At 45.4% G+C, this 19,130-nt stretch overlaps 1 protein-coding gene across 6 annotated transcripts in view; it reads right to left on the reverse strand.

The window, feature by feature from the left end:
* Window positions 1-377: 377 nt before the first annotated feature.
* Window positions 378-19,130, reverse strand: part of LOC103307452 (ficolin-1-like) — a 43,020-nt gene continuing 24,267 nt past the window's right edge. For all 6 annotated transcript variants that reach the window (XM_065572176.1, XM_065572172.1, XM_065572175.1 and 3 more), the window contains 6 exons: window positions 15,597-15,632; window positions 9,303-9,338; window positions 7,750-7,877; window positions 6,839-6,968; window positions 5,506-5,640; window positions 378-1,917 (listed from right to left, as the gene is read on the reverse strand). In XM_065572176.1, the coding sequence (XP_065428248.1) occupies window positions 1,664-1,917; window positions 5,506-5,640; window positions 6,839-6,968; window positions 7,750-7,877; window positions 9,303-9,338; window positions 15,597-15,632 (719 nt within the window). In that variant the 3' untranslated portion in view covers window positions 378-1,663. The remainder of the gene's footprint in view (window positions 1,918-5,505; window positions 5,641-6,838; window positions 6,969-7,749; window positions 7,878-9,302; window positions 9,339-15,596; window positions 15,633-19,130) is intronic.

Raw genomic sequence — 19,130 nt, forward strand, 5'->3', positions numbered from 1 at the left:
TACTAGAGGCATCAGACACAAGGGTGGAGTCTGGGAATGTCCCTTAGCACCCCAGTGCTAGATATAGTGGCTAGACTCTGTCCAGACTCAGTGAGCTTGGAAGCACGTGGGGCCCAGCACTTGTGCCCACTTCCAACAGACCGGTGACCCTGTAAAGGGCTATTGGGCCAGGCTGTAAAACCACCTTTCTTCATAGCAGTTGCAAAACCACACTCCCACGCCATCTCTCCTGCTGTCCCTCATTGTCTTTACTTGGTTTTTGTTTCTCCCGCTCCTCTTTCAAAGTATCCCTTTTTTCCTCTTACAGCTCCCAATCCACAAAGTGTTTTCACAATGCCAGTGCAAGCATTTGCAATGTAGAAACTTGTGCAGACATATATTATTAACCATATTTATTATGGCAGCGCCTAACGACCAACCAGAGTGTTACCCACAGTTCTTCCAACCCAAAGCTCTTGGTAACTTTTACTCTGTGCGAGATGGTGTCAGGAAATAAATCAGGGGAGACACAGGCGTCCGACCGATCGATGGCTGGCACAAACAGAACAACACAAGAGTGCTTTCACTTAAAGCTAAACGTCACTTAGTCTCAGGCACTTACACACGTCTGCAACAGGTTAGTAACACACCCCCAACCCTCGATAATTACTGAAGCTAAGTGTGGCTCTCGAGTGGCACAGCGGCAGCTGGTGGGGAACACAAAATGCATCCAGAGGGAGAGTCCCGCTACCTCAAACTTTTCCTCCTCATTTATACATTAGTAATACAATGACATGTCACTTAAAGAAAACTTGTTAAGTAAGCAGTTTCAACGGTCAAGCAAGAGGTTTCCTTCTGATTATTGATTAACCAGGGGTGGTTTTTCCCCAGAGTTTGCAGCCTTGAGGCCCTGTCAGACACATTCCTGACAGCACATCCTGCTCTTCTAAAATGCATGTATCAGCAACTTCAACACAATTCTTATCAGGAAGGACGTGGGGTCAAGCTGCCCTTTCTGTGGCACCCAAAACCCCCCTCCCCTCCTGCCTTGGTCAAGCTAAGGCTGCTGCATGGCCAATTTACGGCCTGCTGACTTGGCTGCTTTTAGCAATAAGCAATCGTGGTTTCAGGCATTTCACCGGTTTGCCAAAATCTCCATGTACAAGAGTGCTCAACCTGAAGAGCTCAGACAGTCCCTGCCCAGAAGAACTCACAAGCTACATTGACAGGACAGACACTGGGTGGGGGAAGCGCTAGAACACACAAGCAGAGTGAACAATGCAGTGGCAGCAAATGTCATTTTAGTGCCATGATTTTATTGCTGTTGGTTGGAGAGGGGGTGTTAAGTTGGAGGGGATCGGCTACATGGAAAGAAAGGGGAAGGGAGAGGGGACATTGCAGGAAAGGAGGCTGAGGGGGCAGGGTTAGGGAAAAGGGTAAGAGGAATAAGTGTGATGGTGAAGTTAAGAGACTGAGGAAAGGGTTGTGGCCAAAAGACAAATCAGCAGAGGGCAGAGAAACAGGAGGAAGTTCTGTGAATGGCTGAAGGTCCCTGCTTTGGAAGCTCCTGCAGCTGCTCCTAGTGGCCGGTGGTTTTGGCTGGTTCCTCTCTGCAGTTTTTTCCACCTGTGCTCACTGCAAAGGGATGCCTGGGAAAGCAGAAGGAACATGTGCTGCCATCTCATCATTGCTGAACAGGCCGAAATTTCATTTCTGAGAGTTTGAAGGAATATTTCTTGCCTCTTCTGGCGTGCCAGTTCATACCATCTCCGGTGCTATTATGGGCTCCCAGCCAATACATCCCATTGAGGTTTGAGTCATGGCACTTACGGTACCACCAGCCCCCCTTCAAATCTGTAGCACAATTGGAGGAAGCTAGATCATTATCACGGTCTTTTGTTGTAAAGAACATGTTCTTGTGGTATGATAATGAATCACCTGTGATAAAAACAAAAAAGATCTTTTTACCCCAGTTGTTTCTTAGTTACTGGTTCTAGAGTCGGATAGTTCATTTCCCATGTCATGGGGTAAAACAAAGCCCTTGCAATACATTCCGGGTGCTGCAGAAACAACATTTTTCTGAGGAGAGAGAAGGGTGGGGCTGTTTTTAAAGCAGGCAGGGCCGGCTCCAGGCACCAGCTTAACAAGCAGGTGCTTGGGGTGGCCAAGGGAGAGGGGGGGCACCTCTAGGAGCGAAGGACCTGCCGCTGAACTGCCGCCGCCGATCGCGGCTTTTTTTTTGTTTTGTTTTTTGTTTTTTGCTTGGGGCGGCAGAAATGCTGGAGCCGGCCCTGAAAGCAGGGCTCAGAGGCCCACCCTCTCAGCCCTACATATACAGGGAATTGTATCAGTTTAGAACAGGGCACCACCAAATACTGTTTCCTGTCTCCAACTATGTCCAGTAACTGGCTCACAGAGGATGTTTCTTCCTAACCATGTCGGTTAGGAGACTGATTTCTGCCCAGAATGGTGAGGTTTTACATGCCTTATAATGTCTTGCCTAAGAAAGCTGGGAGCATTCGAATTATCCATATAAATGTCCCATCCTTTCCTGAATCCTACTGAATAGCTGGTCTTGATATACTGTGGCAATAAGTTCAATGGGTTAATTAAATCTTGCATATGAAAATATTTCCTTTATATGTTTTAAATTTACTGCTGTTCACTTTAATTGGAGGTTGCCCTATGTTTGTATTAAGAGAAGGGTAACTGGGAGGAGCAGATTCACCCTCATTTGCCTCCTCTTCAGACTACACAGTTCCAATCTTTTCATTCTCTCTTTCAGTGGCAGCGTCTCCAGGCTTCTAGGCTGAGCGTTAAGAGGGAGCCAGACACACAACTTCCATTACATTTCAATGGGATTTGGGCACCCTCACATTCCCAGGGCTTGTCTACATGAAGCAGAAGTCCAGAATAGCTATTATAGAATAGCTCACTGCGCGAACATTTATTTCGCATGAAAAGTGCCTTTCTGTGGTTTAGCTTAATTCAGTGGATTAAACTGAATACACAACGGCGCTTTTAGTGAGTGAGAAGAGTGTCCACATGGGGAGTTAGCATGGTATAGCTATTGCACTTAAATTCACACCTTAATTTATTTTGCAATAGCTTCTGTCTGTGCACAAGCCCTTAGGCTCCTTTGAAAATCCCAGTTTTAATCCTTTTTGTTGCTCACTTCTGAACCTTCTCGGTTTAGGTTGTACTGCTGAGTCATCTGGATCAAAACTGGACACACTATTCCACGTCAGGGCATACAACAACATTGCATTATAAATAATTCCTTCAGTATTTGCTCTCATTCCTTAGGCATCTCAATACTTGGCTGCTTTTTAAGCTTTGCTACATAATGAGTTTCATTGAGATGTCCACAGTGATGCCCAGATCTTTTTCCTGAGTGGCTGCAGCTAATTTAGAACCCAGCAATGTGTACGAGAAGCGAAAATCATTCCTTCTGATGTGTGTTACTTTGCATGGGTCAGCAGTGAGTTTCATCTACCATCAACCAACCTGGGCTAGATCCTCTGAAGTTCCTCACACAACATTTTTTAAGATTATCAGATGCAGCTGTTGCCACCTTATTACTCAGATTTCCCTCTCATTAATAAACACATTAGACACCACCAGATCCTTGCAGCCTGAGAGTGTTAAACTTTAACCACGTTCAAAATTGACCAGTTATTCCTTATTTTAGCCCATTTCTGATCCACACTAATACACTGCATCTCACTCTATCACTATTTAGTTTCCTTTATAGCTTTTTTTTGAGAGGTCTCAAAATTTCAAAGACTTTTTCAAAGTCTAAATATATATATTTTATTTACTGTTTAGTTGACATGCTCAAATAATTTTAAGAACATAAGAATGGCCCTACTGGGTCAGACCAAAGGTCCATCTAGGCCAGTATCCTATCTTCAGACAGTGGCCAGTGCTGGGTGCTCCAGAGGGAATGACCAGAACAGGTGATCATCAAGTGATCCATCCCCTGTCGCTCATTCCCAGCTTCTGGCAAACAGAGGCTAGGGACACCATCCCTGCCCATCCTGGCTAATAGCCACTGATGGACCTATCCTCCATGAATTTATCTAGTTCTTTTTTGAACCCTGTTATGGTCTTGGCCTTCACAGCATCCTCTGGCCAGGAGTTCCACAGCTTGACTGTGCATTGTGTGAAGAAATACTTCCTTTCATTTGCTTTAAACCTGCTGCCTATTAATTTAATTTGGTGACCTCTAGTTCTTGTGTTATGAGAAGTAGTAAACAACACTTCTGATAGGGAATTCTGATAGGGAAGACACAATTTTCCTTTACAGGACCAAGGTGAATTTGTCACAATCATAACATGTTGGTTTACAGCTTTTATACATGTCTTCAGTTTTATTTCCATTAACGTACCTGGCCTTGTTTACATGGGGGTCATGCTTACACATTTCTAAACCCTGGAAACTAATAAATAATAATAAATAAATTAATGGAGATATCCCATCTCCTAGAACTGGAAGGGACCTTGAAAGGTCATCAAGTCCAGCCCCCTGCCTTCACTAGCAGGACCAAGTACTGATTTTGCCCCAGATCCCCAAGTGGCCCCCTCAAGGATTGAACTCACAACCCTGGGTTTAGCAGGCCAATGCTCAAACCACTGAGCTATCCCTCCCCCCACAAAAAGGCTTTTCAGTGGCTCAGGTTACCTCTCTGACTTCCCTTCACTTACATGACTTGCACATGCACAGGAAAATATCTTTGTTCCTCGCCAGAATCATCTCCTAAAGTTCAAGTCCAAATGCCTTGGTATGCAGAATGTTTTTGTGTATCTGTGTATGTGGCCAAACACCTCATTTCATTTCTCATCCCCTTCTTTACAGAGGGCTTCTACCAATGCTGGCTGCCAGCAACAACCCGACCTCACTAATGAGGTAACATTGAGTCCTGCGAGGTACCTATGACCTGCTATCTAACTGTTGGCGTCAGGTGGCAGGAGTAGTGTATGATTACTCTCAGCATATAGGAGAGTGGAAAGAGAGCTTCTCTAAATCAGGCCAGCAGTTTATTCAACCCCTATGCTGGCAGAGTGGCTTAGACTGCCTCTATTTTAACACTAGAATGAATGCACCCTCTTTTCTTAATCAAGAAGCCCCTTTTATGGTTTCCATACCTATTTCCCTCCCACTTGCAGAATCATCATCTGAGACTATTTTTGCTGCAAACTTATTGGAGGAAACTTTTTACACCAGTCCTATGACACTGAACCATCATAGGAGTAATCGTAACAATCCCAAATCTGACTTCACAGGATTCACAGGAAGCCTATTCTTTTACTAAATGATGCTTGAGGTGACATCTTCCCAGATTATGTCGGGGGTGGAGTTTTCAGATGCTGTAATTAAACATGAGCCTGTGGTTTTCTAAGAGGCTAAACTCAGATTTTGCCGATGGTGGGATTTCATGTTTAGCCACAAGATCGTGTACATTTTAGCTCTATTTCCATGTGCTCCCTCTGGTATGATCACTGCAGAATGGGGCAACCACCTACCTGCACTGCTGTTAATAAAGTCTCCTAGAATCAGCTTGTATTTCTGAGTCTCGCCTAAAATTTTAAACGACTTGTACTTGGCAAACACATAGTTATTTTCAACATCTCGGAGGTCAATGCGCAGTTCGTTAGTTCCTGTTAAAGACATGAAGATTAGCAAATATTCAATACATTCCATTAGCATCTTGTATAATTTTGGGTTTATTTTTGGGTGAGCCTCATCTTCACAGGCCAAACCATCAATTTATGAACCATTGCTAACCCAGAAACACCCCCCAATCTCACCTCCCCATTAGCAAAGCGCACCTACAGCTAACACTTCTGTTCCAGCTAATAGATCAGAATCGGGAGCATTCACCACTCCGTGGGCTGCCCAGAGTCAGTTCACTAATGAACCAGCAAAAGGCAACCTCAGCACCTGTCTTGCCCCCACTGGTTAGCTGAGAATCCCTGTCACTGGAATTAGTTCACAATTCTGGATCTCAGAGGTTTTTAAGGTCAGACTTCACAATGCCCTGGCTGGGATGATTTAGTTGGGGATTCATCCTGCTTTGAGCAGGGGGTTGGACTAGATGACCTCCTGAGGTCCCTTCCAACCCTGATATTCTGTGATTCTATGAGTCAAATTGGAGACAAGAAGGAACCATTAGGAACATGGAGAAAGACAGAGAGAATTTAGCTAGATTTGAAGCTGACTTATTCTGCAGATGCTTGGTAGATAGCTGTGTCTACAGTCATAGGTGGACTGGTTATTTTGCTGCTTGCTAACCTACTGGGCAACGACAGCCTAAGAGCTTCTTGCACCGCTCATTCACAGGATCACAGTCTCTGGCAAGAGCCGGGTCGCTACCTTAGGAAATTATGCAACAGGGCTGAAACAGTTAATTGGCCAGGATTTCGATTTGTCAGTTTGGATGTCTCACCTTCTGGAGAAGTTGGGTAAAATCCTGGCCCCATTGAAGTTAATGACATTTTTGCAACTGACTTCAATGGGACTTCATCCATTGTCTCTGTAAATGACATGACATAACACTGCGCAGGTCCGAGTTACCCAAGGAGGGAGCGGGATTAGATTTAACATACGATCAGATGCTGGATATTCACTATTCAGTCACCTCTACCATCTCTAAATGTAACCAAGCTTACTTGTAGCCAGCACAGCTAGAGAGTGTTGCTAGTTTTGATAACTTTTCCTGGCAGGACTGTTCTATAGGGAATAACCAGTTTGGATTCGGGCAGCAGTTTCAGTGCTACTGGTGTGCTCCACCTTGTGCTAAACTTTCTTTCTTGGTTACAGAATTGTAGGGGGAAAATGTATCCATAATGTCTATACCAAGAGATGTTAATAGGTGAATATTGTCGTTCCCCAGCCAGAATTCTGTCAGCGAGCTTCCAAAACCCCTCTTGTACGAATCCCAGTCACGGAAAAAATCAACGGAGCCATCTGCCCGTCTCTGAAAGACCTGAGAGGAAATAAAAAACTCAGGTGGGAAACTGATAAAGTGAACCTGAAGTTTTATGTCTCATAGCATCTCTGGAGAATTTCTGAGTGATGTGTGCTGTTAATAGGAATGATGAGTCTAAATGCCTCATGCCCAGAACTGAAAATTTACCCATAAAATTTAGCATCTTACATCAGTTGTTCTATAAAAAGGAAACTTAACTGAAAGGCTTTCAGCAAAATTAAAATCAACACCAACTACATTGATCATTTGCTTGCATTTAGTTTTGCCTGTGAACAACAGGTTCCATGAGCTGAACCCTGAGAGGGCAGTGCGGAGAGAAGGTGCTGCAAGAAGAGAGCATCAGGTAGGCCTACCAAATACCCACAAATATAGTGACTTGCAAGGGGATAGAGTGAACAATGGGACACATGCATGTTGCTAACCTCTGCAATAGTGAATTCTGTCTTGCTTTCATTTAAGAATGAAATTTTATTTTCACTCTGACACTATGTTCTATGGATACACTTGCTTTTATTTACCTATATAAAACAGGTTTCAGAGTAGCAGCCGTGTTAGTCTGTATCCGCAAAAAGAACAGGAGTACTTGTGGCACCTTAGAGACTAACAAATTTATTTGAGCATAAGTTTTCATGGGCTTATGCTCAAATAAATTTGTTAGTCTCTAAGGTGCCACAAGTACTCCTGTTCTATATAAAACAAACACTCTTGGAAAGAGTTGACTCCCACTTTGAGACATGAAGCTGTCTGACGAGCATCATTATGCTCAATTCTTACTTACAATCCAGCCTCCACCATCTGTGTCCATGTCACACAGCACACGCATGGCAGTGCAGCCTTTGGGATAGATGGTGTACCAGCCGCTCAGAATATTCCCTTTGGCTAACAGCTCCTTGCAGTTCCTCAGTCCTGGTCAGAGCAGGAATTTCAAAATAGAAATATACTGTAACAGAATGGCTTTCACTGAGCCAAGGGCATCTTATCCCTTGATATGATAACTGAGATTTGTAACATAAAATAAAAGTGTTACCTCATCTCACCATTTACGTCCGCACCATTGTCATCAGGCCTATTACATAAGCCCTGACTCCCATTTAAAAAGACTAAAATGTAACTGATCTTCTTGGACGTGAATTCCTCAGCATGGAACTGAAAACAGGATATAACGATTCATACTGTTATAGGTCGGCTTAAAGGCCCTTCAGCTGATGAGTGTAGCAGCTGCCCTTCATTTAGGTTAAACATAAGAAACAATAGCAGTTTAAACAGGGTTTCTCAGTGCATGGGGTGCAGCCCCTATTTGGGTCACCAAAATGTGTCAAAGGGTGATGCAGGAGGCCTGGGGAGGGGAGGCAGGAGTCTCCCTGGAGAGGGGAGGCAGGGTGATTGGATTCTCCCTGGGGAGGGGAGGGTTGCAAAGCCTGCCCCGCACTCAGCCTGCAGTGGTGGCTCCTATCTCATCCTAATGGAGGGACACAACATCACACAAGTTTGGTCCAGTTACCCCCACGTCATGGTAATGGAGGGGCTGGCTGGGCCAAATTTGCTTGTGTGGCACTGCAACCCCATGTACCCGGTCACAACACCTGGAGCGGGGAGCCATGCCCAGCCAGCCCTGTGGCACAGGAGTTGGGGAATGTCAATTAGTTAGCTATTTACTGAGTCGCAAGAGGCCATCAAGGTTTACAAACAGGTTCAGAACCACTGTTCTAAACCACAGTGGCAGTCAAGAATTTGAGCTATGTAGTCAGAGAGCTCTGCTGGGCATTGTCTTTGGGTAAGGGTGTGTGTGTGTGTGTGTGTGTGTGTGTGTGTGTGTGTGTGTGTGTGTGTGAGAGAGAGAGAGAGAGAGAGAGAGAGAGAAAAGCAGAAAGAAAGCTAGGCACACACAGCTGAACTGTTGGAGCTGTGAGCAAGAACACTCTCTCATGGTTTTTTATTCCTCCTGTGTTTGAAGAAGCAGGACTTTGTATGTTCTTTATAAATAAAGATGATTGCATCAAAAGGTACAAGACTCCACTGTCAACTTCTCCTCTTAACTGGAAATATCTGGAGTGCCCTGAACTTTGACTAGCTGCAGCTGCTTCAATTGAAAGGGGTAAAAATAAAATGGATTCCTACTATCTTTGGTAATTAACTCCCCTTCCAAAGGTAACAGACTCTCTCGTTATTGACCAAATCCTGTTTGCCTTACTCTTGTGAGAATTTCAAGAAGACTTTTCAGGTTAGTAGGGCAAACAGGAGTTGACCTATTGTCATTAGCAGTAGCTGTATGTCACTACACCCTTTGAATGGGAATGAGATAACAGGCCAGTAATTAAAGCAAAAACTCACCTTCTTTACAAGCTGCATCTTCCAGATCCTTCAATGCTATGCAAGAAAAGGAACACAATGGAAATGGAATAAAAACTGGAAGCAACTGTTTTTTTCGAACAGATGTTCAGACCTAAAATATAAAAGTTAATCTATTTATCTGATGTATCTTATTCCATAAATGCAGCCAGTTGATTATTCAGCAGCCTACCTGTATCTGTTAAGACTCATGTTCAAAAAGAATTGGCAATTTTAACGGTTAACTTAAATAAAACACATTTAGCGTTCAACTTGATTCCTCTCTCGGTCAGCGAGAATGGGTAGAAATTAAGGATAATCCAGGTATGGCCCCAAAACAACATGAATATTTTGCCTCAGTTTTCTACAAGGAGGAAGATGTAGAATGTAGGGGTCAGAATGTAGGGGCAAAGATAGATCATGCCGGACTAACCGGATATCTTTCTTTGATAACACTGCTCTACAGCCAAAATGCTTCTGAAATAAATGTAGTCAAACTTTACCAATTCTGGGTCACTGAGAACGAAAATGATGCTTAAAATTGTTGATTGGCTCTATTTTTCAAGATATGCTATTGGGTCAGTATATACGACCCTGGACTTGGGAATGGCGGAGGATAAGTGAGTTATAAAGGGAAGGGATCTCAATTTAAACCAGAAATGACTGAAATACACCTTTGGCTGGATCTATGAATAAATCTATGACTGGGTTTGGACAGTACTTGCTTTTTAGGCAAAACAATGAATGATGCAATCTGAAGCTGGTATTGCGTCATACATGATATGAATTGCATCATGTTATTCCTAGAAGTCATGGATGATGCAATCATAACGAAGCTTACATCACTCTGCTGAACTAATTGCCCTACATCAGCTCTAGAAATCATACAGTGTCATGCTCTCTTATTTGTCAGTGTTTGATTTTGCAAAGGGACACATTTCTGTTTAGCCAAAGTGAGCAGAGATGCCTTGTACTTGTGTGAACAGTGCAGATAACTTCTGCTATGTTTGTGGTGAAGTGACTTTTGCATCACAAAAGCGCAGTATAACCACTATGGTTAAGAAAGCCTATCACCTTTATTTTGGCTGCAAAATTGGAGATCAGGACAAGAGGTGGGCCCCACACATATGCTGCAACACTTGTGCAACAAAGCTTTGCCATTGGTTGAACAGGAAAAGGAAATCTATGCCTTTTGCAGTGCCAATGATTTGGAGAGAGCCAACAGATCATACCAGCAATTGTTATTTCTGCATGGTGCCTCCAGTTGGGAAAGGTGTGTCAAAGAAGAAAAAGTGGACTGTGCATTATCCAAACATTCCATCAGCTATACGCCCAGTACCCCACGGAGAAGGACTGCCAGTTCCTGATGCACCAGAATCATTCTCACTTGAGTCAGACGAGGAAGAGGAAGAGGATGAAACTTCTGGTCCTGAACCATCAATGTCACAGGACCCACCTTTTCTCCCATCCTCCTCCTCTGAACCACACCTCATAACACAAGGTGAACTGAATGACCTTGTCAGGGATTTGGAACTACCCAAGACTAAGGCAGAGCTGTTGGGCTCCAGACTACAGCAGTGGAATCTCCTGGCAGGTGATGTTAGGGTTTCCATGTTCTGTGACCATCAAAAGGATCTTGTCCCATTCTTCTTCATGGAAGGTGATCTTGTAGCCTGCAACAACATCGATGGTGTGATGGCAGCCCTCAACATCGTTCACGATCCAGATGAGTGGAGACTGTTCATTGATTCATCAAAGATGAGTCTTAAAGCTGTTTTACTGCATAATGGCAATGTTTTGCCATCAATTCCAGTTGGTCATGCAGTCCATATGAAGGAAACCTATGACAACATGAAACAACTTTTGAGGTGCATAAACTATGACCAACATCAGTGGCAGCTTTGTGGCAATTTGAAGGTTGTTGCTCTCTTGCTTGGTCTGCAGACTGGATACACAAAGTACTGCTGTCTTCTCTGAGAATGGAATAGTTGTGCAAGAGATTCCCACTACATCAAGAAAGTTTGGCCACTCCGACAGTCATTGGAGCCTGGGAGGAAAAGTGTTCAGCATCCACCACTTGTTGAATCAAGGAAGATTTTGTTACCACCCTTACACATCAAGCTGGGTCTGATGAAGAACTTTGTCAAGGCCATTGACAAAACACAAGCAGCTTTCAAGTACCTCCATGGAAAATTTCCAAGGTTAAGTGAAGCTAAGATAAAGGAAGGTGTCTTTGTTGGTCCTCAGATTCGTGAACTTCTTCGAGATGATGCATTTGATCATGCATTGCGTGGCAAGGAAAAGACGGCATGGAAAGCCTTCCAGTTAGTGGCAATAAATTTTCTTGGAAACAACAAGGCAGATAACTACAGGTTGTTTGTGAAAAACCTCCTCAATGCATACAAAAGCCTTGGTTGCAACATGTCACTAAAGATACATTTTTTGCACTCTCATCGAGATTTTTTTCCACCGAACTGCAGAGCAGTGAGCGACGAGCACGGTGAGCGATTTCACCAGGACATTGCAATAATGGAGAAACGCTATCAGGGCAAATGGAGCCCATCAATGCTTGCAGACTATTGCTGGACAGTGACAAGAGATGCTCCATTTAATGAATACAAGAGACAAGCCAAGAAGCGCCGAATAGACATTGAATAGGACTAAACTATATACATAATAGTTTTTTGCCTTTTGTTTCATAATAAATTTTATTTATATAACCCTTTTGCTGATTTTTAAAGTGTTACATAAACAGGGCAGGTGAATATTATCATGTAAAGCAACCATAAACACATGAAAAGACCTAGGTTTACAATTTATGATTAAAACGCTACTATCTACACAATATACATAGACATAAAATGTAAAAACTTAAATATCTTAGAAACAGTAGCCAATCAGTTGTTTTAATTGTCATATTTGAATTCAGCACATCAAAATACATAATAAATAGCACATTTTATCTCTGAAGCAGACGACTTCTCAAAAATTGTAGACCAGTGTAAGAGAACTGTTTTCTCAGAGAAGAGAAATGCAGTAGATCGAGTCTAGCTGAATGTCAATAAAGCATTTAACATGGTATAACATGAGAAATTATTGGTTAAAATGGGGAAGATGGGGATTAATACAAGTGTAAGTAGAGTCAGAATGAGCTCTACCCTGACATCTGGTGGTGAGCTGTGGAAAAGAACTTCAGGGGCTGATCTTGTTTGCATGGACACACCCACCCTGCCAAACATGATGGACTGCCTGCCCAAATGGTCACTTTGGCTGCTGTGGGATCCCCGGTCTCTTTGTTATTGGGGCAGGAGTAATAAAGTGTTATTATCCTAGTTATATGAATCAAGGACAGTAGAATTGTACTTGGCATTTTATGATGGAGGGACTCGCCCTCAACTAAGCAGCACTCGCTAGGCAAGGGACATGGGTTCCAAAACCCAGTGATTTGAGAGAGGCTGGGGGCAAGGATGTTTACCTGGTAGTGTGGGGGCCTTTTGGGGGTGGGGCCCTCAAATGTTATTTTGATCCCTTCTCTCTCTCCACTGTGTAATAGCAGAGCTAATTTTGACTCCCTTAGGAATCTTATTACATGCTACAGAACTGAAATCTCTGATACTTAGGTCTAAGTATTAGACCTGCTTTGGACTAGTGGTGCATCAGCAGTGAGGCTGCCCTACTACCAGCTAAACTCACTGGGAGCTGTATTAAGTTGGTGGGGGGGGGGGGGCGGCTGAAGACAAGTTGGTGAGCAGCTAGCAGGATGGCTAGTGGTGAAGATTGCAGCAGAACCCCATGGAGAGGTGTGGCACTCAGCTGTCAACCTGAGCAGCGGAGCATGTAAGATGCCCCCCCATACCTCCCTCCACTTCCACCCAGGCTGGGAGGTAAACTCTGCAGATGAACTTCTGAATTCTGGGGGCTGCACTGACCAAGGTCAGAAACTGTGGGTGGGGTGACTTTTGGGTTGCTGGACTTAAGACCCTGAGGGGAAAAGGACACTGCCAAACTTACTTGGGAGTGGGTCTTTTGCTCATGGTTTGTGTTATGAATTCTTTTTGTGGTGTTTCCCCAACATAATGCCACATTGTTTTCCTCTTTTATTAAAAGGCTTTTGCTACACTCAGACTCCGTGCTTGCGAGAGGGGAAGTATTGCCTCTTAGAGGTGCCCAGGGGGGTGGTATGTAATTGTCCCAGGTCACTCGAGCCGGTTTTGCATTGTGTTATTGAAACGGAACCCCTAGATACTGAACCCGGCCCTTGTTGCTGTCAACTCTGACGGGCAGAAGGATTACACAAGAATTGCTAAAGAAGAGCTAATGGATTGTGCTGAAAGGATAGCTATCAATCTGGAGGGAGGGTACTAGTGTTGTTCCTCAAGGACTGGTCTTGGGACCATAATAATTTTAATATTAATTTTAATATTTTCATTAATGAGAAAAGATCTGATTGCTTTCTAGAAATAGATCAGGGGCATAAAAATCCTGCAGAGGAAGAGCTATTGAAGTCAAAGGACAATATTAGCACAAGTACATATGGGCATAAACTGATCAAGAATAAGTTTAGGCTAGAAATTAGCAGGGGGGTTCTAACCATCAGAGGAGTGACGTTCTGGAACAGCTTTCCAATAGGCGTAGTGGAGGACAAACAACCTAGCTAGTTTTAAGCTGGAGCCTGATATGTTTATAAACAGGACTGCAGGATGGGGTTGCCTGCCATAGCAGAGGAGTGGACTCAATGACCCAGAAGGTCATACATCCTTTAATTGTGTCTTGTTAAGTTCCCTGTTTCAAAGAATTAACCAAACCTCATCAAGTGAAGTCATCCTCTTTTCCTAACATGTGTCTGAATCTGCCATAACTACCAATATTGGCAGAGCGGAACGTTTTAGAAATGGTACCAAACATCCTGAGTTAGAGGATATTATAAAAACCATGAATGTGGCCTGGTGACAGGTTCCAAAAGTCCTAAACTCCACTCCTCTGGTAGCTATTTATAAAACAGTCTTAGGGCCCAACTCCATTGAGTGGTGACCTCAGGAGGAATTGCAAAGGAGCGCGGCATCTTACCAGAGACACTTAGCACTCTGCAGAGTTGACTTTGGAGCGCCTTATCTCCACTGTGTTTTTACCTTTGCAAAGCTCAGTGCCCAAGGTAAAAAACGCTGCTATGTCTTCACTGTCAAGAAAGGTGTGTTAGTTACCCATGGGGTAACTAATACATGGGAGCTTTCTCACTAACAACACAGAGAGATAAGGCACTGTGGTTTTGCTGTGAGATAGCTAGGTGAGGTGAACCATGGGTGAGGTGAATCATGGGTGAGAGCTAACCTCATCCAGTTACCTCATGGTAAACACTACAAGTGCCTTGTCTTCACTGAGGTTTTACAGCAAGATGGCTATTGCTTGACACAGACCTTTTTACCAGAGAATAAAAGTCAGAGTCTTTGGACTAATTGGTCCACAGTGTGGCACAGGGCAGTGTACAGGAAGTTGCAGCAGTTCACTACTAGACCTACCATAAAACCTCAGGCAGGACCCTACATGATAGAATGTCGCATGCAGATTTGTTACTTAAAAGTCACCAAGCAAATGATTTGCAAAAATCAGAGATAACAAAAGTGGGGTCTGTGGAAACCCTGGACGAATCATAACTAACCAAAGCACCCCGTACAGTAAGAGAGAGAACAAATCTCATTGCCTCAGACCTTATTCTTGTTACACATCTATGCCTCGGTGTTGCACAACAGTAACATCTCAATGCAAGGGGGGGAGAATGTGCTTCCACATTGCACATCCAAATCTCGACTCACTCCTGCAGAGAGAGTTCAGCGACCCCTGTGAGCTACCACATCTCACCCCTCCAATGGGTAACATGAAGGTCCAGGGCCATGCGCAGTGGGTAAGAAATGTTAAAGAGTAACATCTGATCAAAACATTCAACCAGTTAAAAGCACCAATTAAGGAAGAGAACAGATCAGCTATATGAAGGATTAAATGCCCATTAAGAGGGTCCAGGTTAAAAAAAAAGTCAGTTGAAATGGCCACAGAAAGAACCCCTCTCATTTCTCCAGAGTTTGTAACCCCACCCCACACACGGGAATTCTGGTGGAGCAGGGACCAGGAATTTAATGTGAGTCTTTATATAATTGTTGAAGATGAGGCAACATTTGGATGGCCACAGGCAGAGCATTCCATAGTATGCAAAGAAATTACTGTCAGTACGTGTCCCGTGTCATTTCAAGCACTAGCACTAGAATATCAAACCTGACATGTTTTGAGGAGTTCAGAGGTGCTCACCTATTTTTGCTGGTGCTCCAGGGTTTCCTTTGATTCCTAAAATAAAAACACAAGGTCAAATCCTTGCATTACTTGGAGCCCACACCTGGATGGGCTTGGGGCTGCAATTACACTGTGGTGTAAGAACATGGAGAGTTTTAGCAGAGAAGCTTTAACCTCCTTGGGTGGTTCACAACTGAGGCTCTTGTGGATCACTCTGAAAAAACAACTTGATGTATCTGGTGGAATCTGCTTCATTTGTCAAATGAGTCATATTTGTTAGCTATGTTAGTGTCTATGTTAGTGTGTGTTGTAAGTGGCCAATAAAAAGAGAGCACCGCGTAGGATATTCGTTAACGTATTGAGAGGCTTTGCTCCAAAGCAGGATGTTTCCTCAAACACACAAACGGGCAGAATAAACTCCGAAGCACATAGGCAGATCTTCAGGGCTATTTCACTGGATTCATGCGCAGGTTTTTAAACACAATGGTCCTTGTTCACACTGACAGCAACATTTTTAACATCACGTTTGCTGACATGATAATACATGTTATCCTAGCGTAGAAATTGACATAGACAAGTTTTAAAGGCATCTTTTTAGTAGAGTTGCCAACTTTCTAATCCCACAAAACTGAACACTCTAGCCCTGTCCCTTCCCTGAGGCCCTGCCCCCCGCTCACTACATTCCCCCTCCCTCAGTGGCTTGCTCTCCTCCACCCTCACTCACTTTCACTGGGCTGGGGCAGGGGGTTGGAGTGCAGGAGGGGATGAGGGCTCTAACTGGGGCCAGAAATGAGGGGTTCAGGGTACGGGAGGGCACTGCGGGATGAGGCAGGGGGTTGGAGTGCAGGAGGGGATGAGGGCTCTAACTGGGGCCAGAAATGAGGGGTTCAGGGTACGGGAGGGCACTGCGGGATGAGGCAGGGGGTTGGAGTGTGTGTGGGGGGGTGCGGGCTCCATCTGGGTGTGCAGGCTCTGGGGTAGGGCCAGGGATGAGGGTTTGGGATGTAGGAGGGTGCTCCAGGTTTCAGGGCGGCTCAGGGCTGGGGTGGGGGACTCAGGCGCAGGGTTCGGGCACGGGGTTACCTCTGGCAGTTCCCAGTCAGCGGCGCAGCAGGGGGGCTAAGGCAAGCTCCCTGCCTGTCCTGGCAACGCGGACTGCGCTGTGCTCCGGAAGCGGCCAGCAGGTCTGGCTCCTAGGCGGAAGTGCAGCAGGCGGCTCTGCACACACTGCTCTCGCCCGCAGGCACCACCCCCAGTGCTGACTGGCAGGGCCAGCTCCAGGCACCAGTTTAGCAAGCAGGTGCTTGGGGCGGCCACACCGGAGAGGAGCGGCATGTCCAGCTGTTCGGCGGCATTTCGGCGGATGTTCCCTCACTCCCGCTCGAAGTGAAGGACCTCCTGCCAAATTGCCGCCGAAGTGCCGCAGATCGCGACTTTTTTTGTGGGGGGGGGGGGGGGGAGGGGCTTCTTGGGGCGGCAAAAACCCTGGAGCCGGCCCTGCTGACTGGAGCTGCCAGGGTCCCTTTCCGAGTGGCTGTTTCGGTCGAAAACCGGACACCTGGTAACCCTACTTCTTAGATGGGCCAAAAAACACAAAACCCACAACCTATGAAAAGTATTGATGTCCCTTTTTACAATATTTGGAAAGATCATTAAGTGGTCCGTCGAGACCCTCCATGATTTTCAAGTGGTCTGTGGAAAAATAAGTTAGACTACAAGAACAATCAAGGTACCTCACTTTATTTTCATTTACTTGTTATTACTTATGGGAGGAAGATGACGAAAAAAATAATGAAAAACGGGGGCAGGGGGAGATAAGAGGGAATGGTCTTTTTCTTGACTGGGTCCCAAGGAGGAGCCCCAAAAATAAAGCTGAGCACAGAGCTGGGGGGCCCCCACTAACTCTAAATCCACCACTAGCTGTCATGTCACCTGGGCTGGGGATACTGTCAGAGCCGGTGTAACCACTAGGCGCACTAGGCGACCGCCTAGGGCGCCAAGATTTGGGGGTGCCAAAAAGCGGTGCCCTCAAATTTTTCTTTTACACTACAGTGGAGTCACATTTTACACGGGGCTTAGGTTCTAAAGCCACCGCGTAAGAGGAAAATTGTGTATAGTGAAAATTACCATAAAGTACAGTATACACTAGAACAGGGGTCCTCAACCTACGGCACGTGTGCCAAAGGCGGCACGCGAGCTGATTTTTTTTTTTAATGGCAGGCTGCGGGTCCCGGCTGCCGCTGAGCCTGCTGCCGACCTGGGGGTCAGTGGGCCGGCTCCTGCCAGCCAGGGTCCCAGCCACCAGCCCTGCTCAGCCCGCAGGGGTCCCAGCCAGCTCCGCTCAGCCTCCTGCCGGTCTGGGTGAACGGTCTGGGGTTCCGTTCACCCACGGTTCCATCCGCCACCCTGGGGTTCCGTTCACCCAGGGTTCCATCCGCCACCCTGGGGTTCGGTTCACCCAGGCCGCCAGGAGGCTGAACGGATCCGGTGGCCGGGATCCCGGCTGGCAGTGGGCTGAGCAGGATGAGTGGGGCTGGCGGCTGGGACCCCGGCTGGCAGGAGCCATCTCCTGGAGTCAGGGGCCTGAGACGTCTCTTGCAAGAACAGTGGTGCTCACCTAGCTCCACTTCAAAGGATTGGAGAGGGGTCACCCTCTAACCTTTAGCCCAGTGGTTAGGGCATTCACCTGGGATGTGGGAGACCCACATTCAACTCCCCCCTTGTTTGACAAGAAAGGATTTGAACGAGGGTTTTCCCACCTCCCAGGTGAGCGCCCTAAACATTGGACTATAGATTCACAGTGGAACAGCTTCAACATTGAGAGAGCCCCACATCAGGCAATCCTGCAGTCCAGTGGCCAGTGCACTCTCCTGAAGGGCGTGAACCCCAAGTTCATACTTCTTTGCCACAACCAGCAGATGAAGAAACTGAACTGGTGTTTACCACATCCCAGGTGGGCATCTTAACCATTGGGCTAAAGGTTATGTGGGGGACCACCTCCTTCCTCCCCTCTGTCACCCCTTATGCTAGACCAGAAGCACTATTCCATACTTGGCAGTTTAAGCTTTTTGCCAACTTGACAATATTGTTAGAAATATCCATCTAAGGCATGTTCATGTCTCACCTCTTCTTATTTTATGATTTCCTCTGGTTTCCTGAAGGGAGGACAGCCTTGTTTTCATCCACACGACCAGCACAGCTCAGCTGCCATGTTTCTCAAGTCCTCCTTGCTCCCAGAGGAATTGTACTGGCCTCTAAGGCCATGTCTATACTAGGGCTTTATATACACTGGGATTTCAAGGTGTGACGTTAGCACATCCTGCCATGTTTTAGAGTCTAGTGTAGGTGAGGCTCACTGCCTTTAACATGTGTTAAACTGGTCAAGTTAAAACCTAGGGGGGAAGCCTTGATGAGCTAAAGGTGTTAAAGCTACATGCCTTGTCTACACTAGGATTTTAATACACGTTAATATGTACTAAAAATACAGATTTCTTCCTAGCGAAGAAAAGACCCTAGTGGCTGAAGAGCCCCAGTCTCGCCCTGGGTATCAGT

Source organism: Chrysemys picta, chromosome 18, assembly GCF_011386835.1.
Source record: "Chrysemys picta bellii isolate R12L10 chromosome 18, ASM1138683v2, whole genome shotgun sequence".
Lineage (NCBI taxonomy): Eukaryota > Metazoa > Chordata > Testudines > Emydidae > Chrysemys > Chrysemys picta.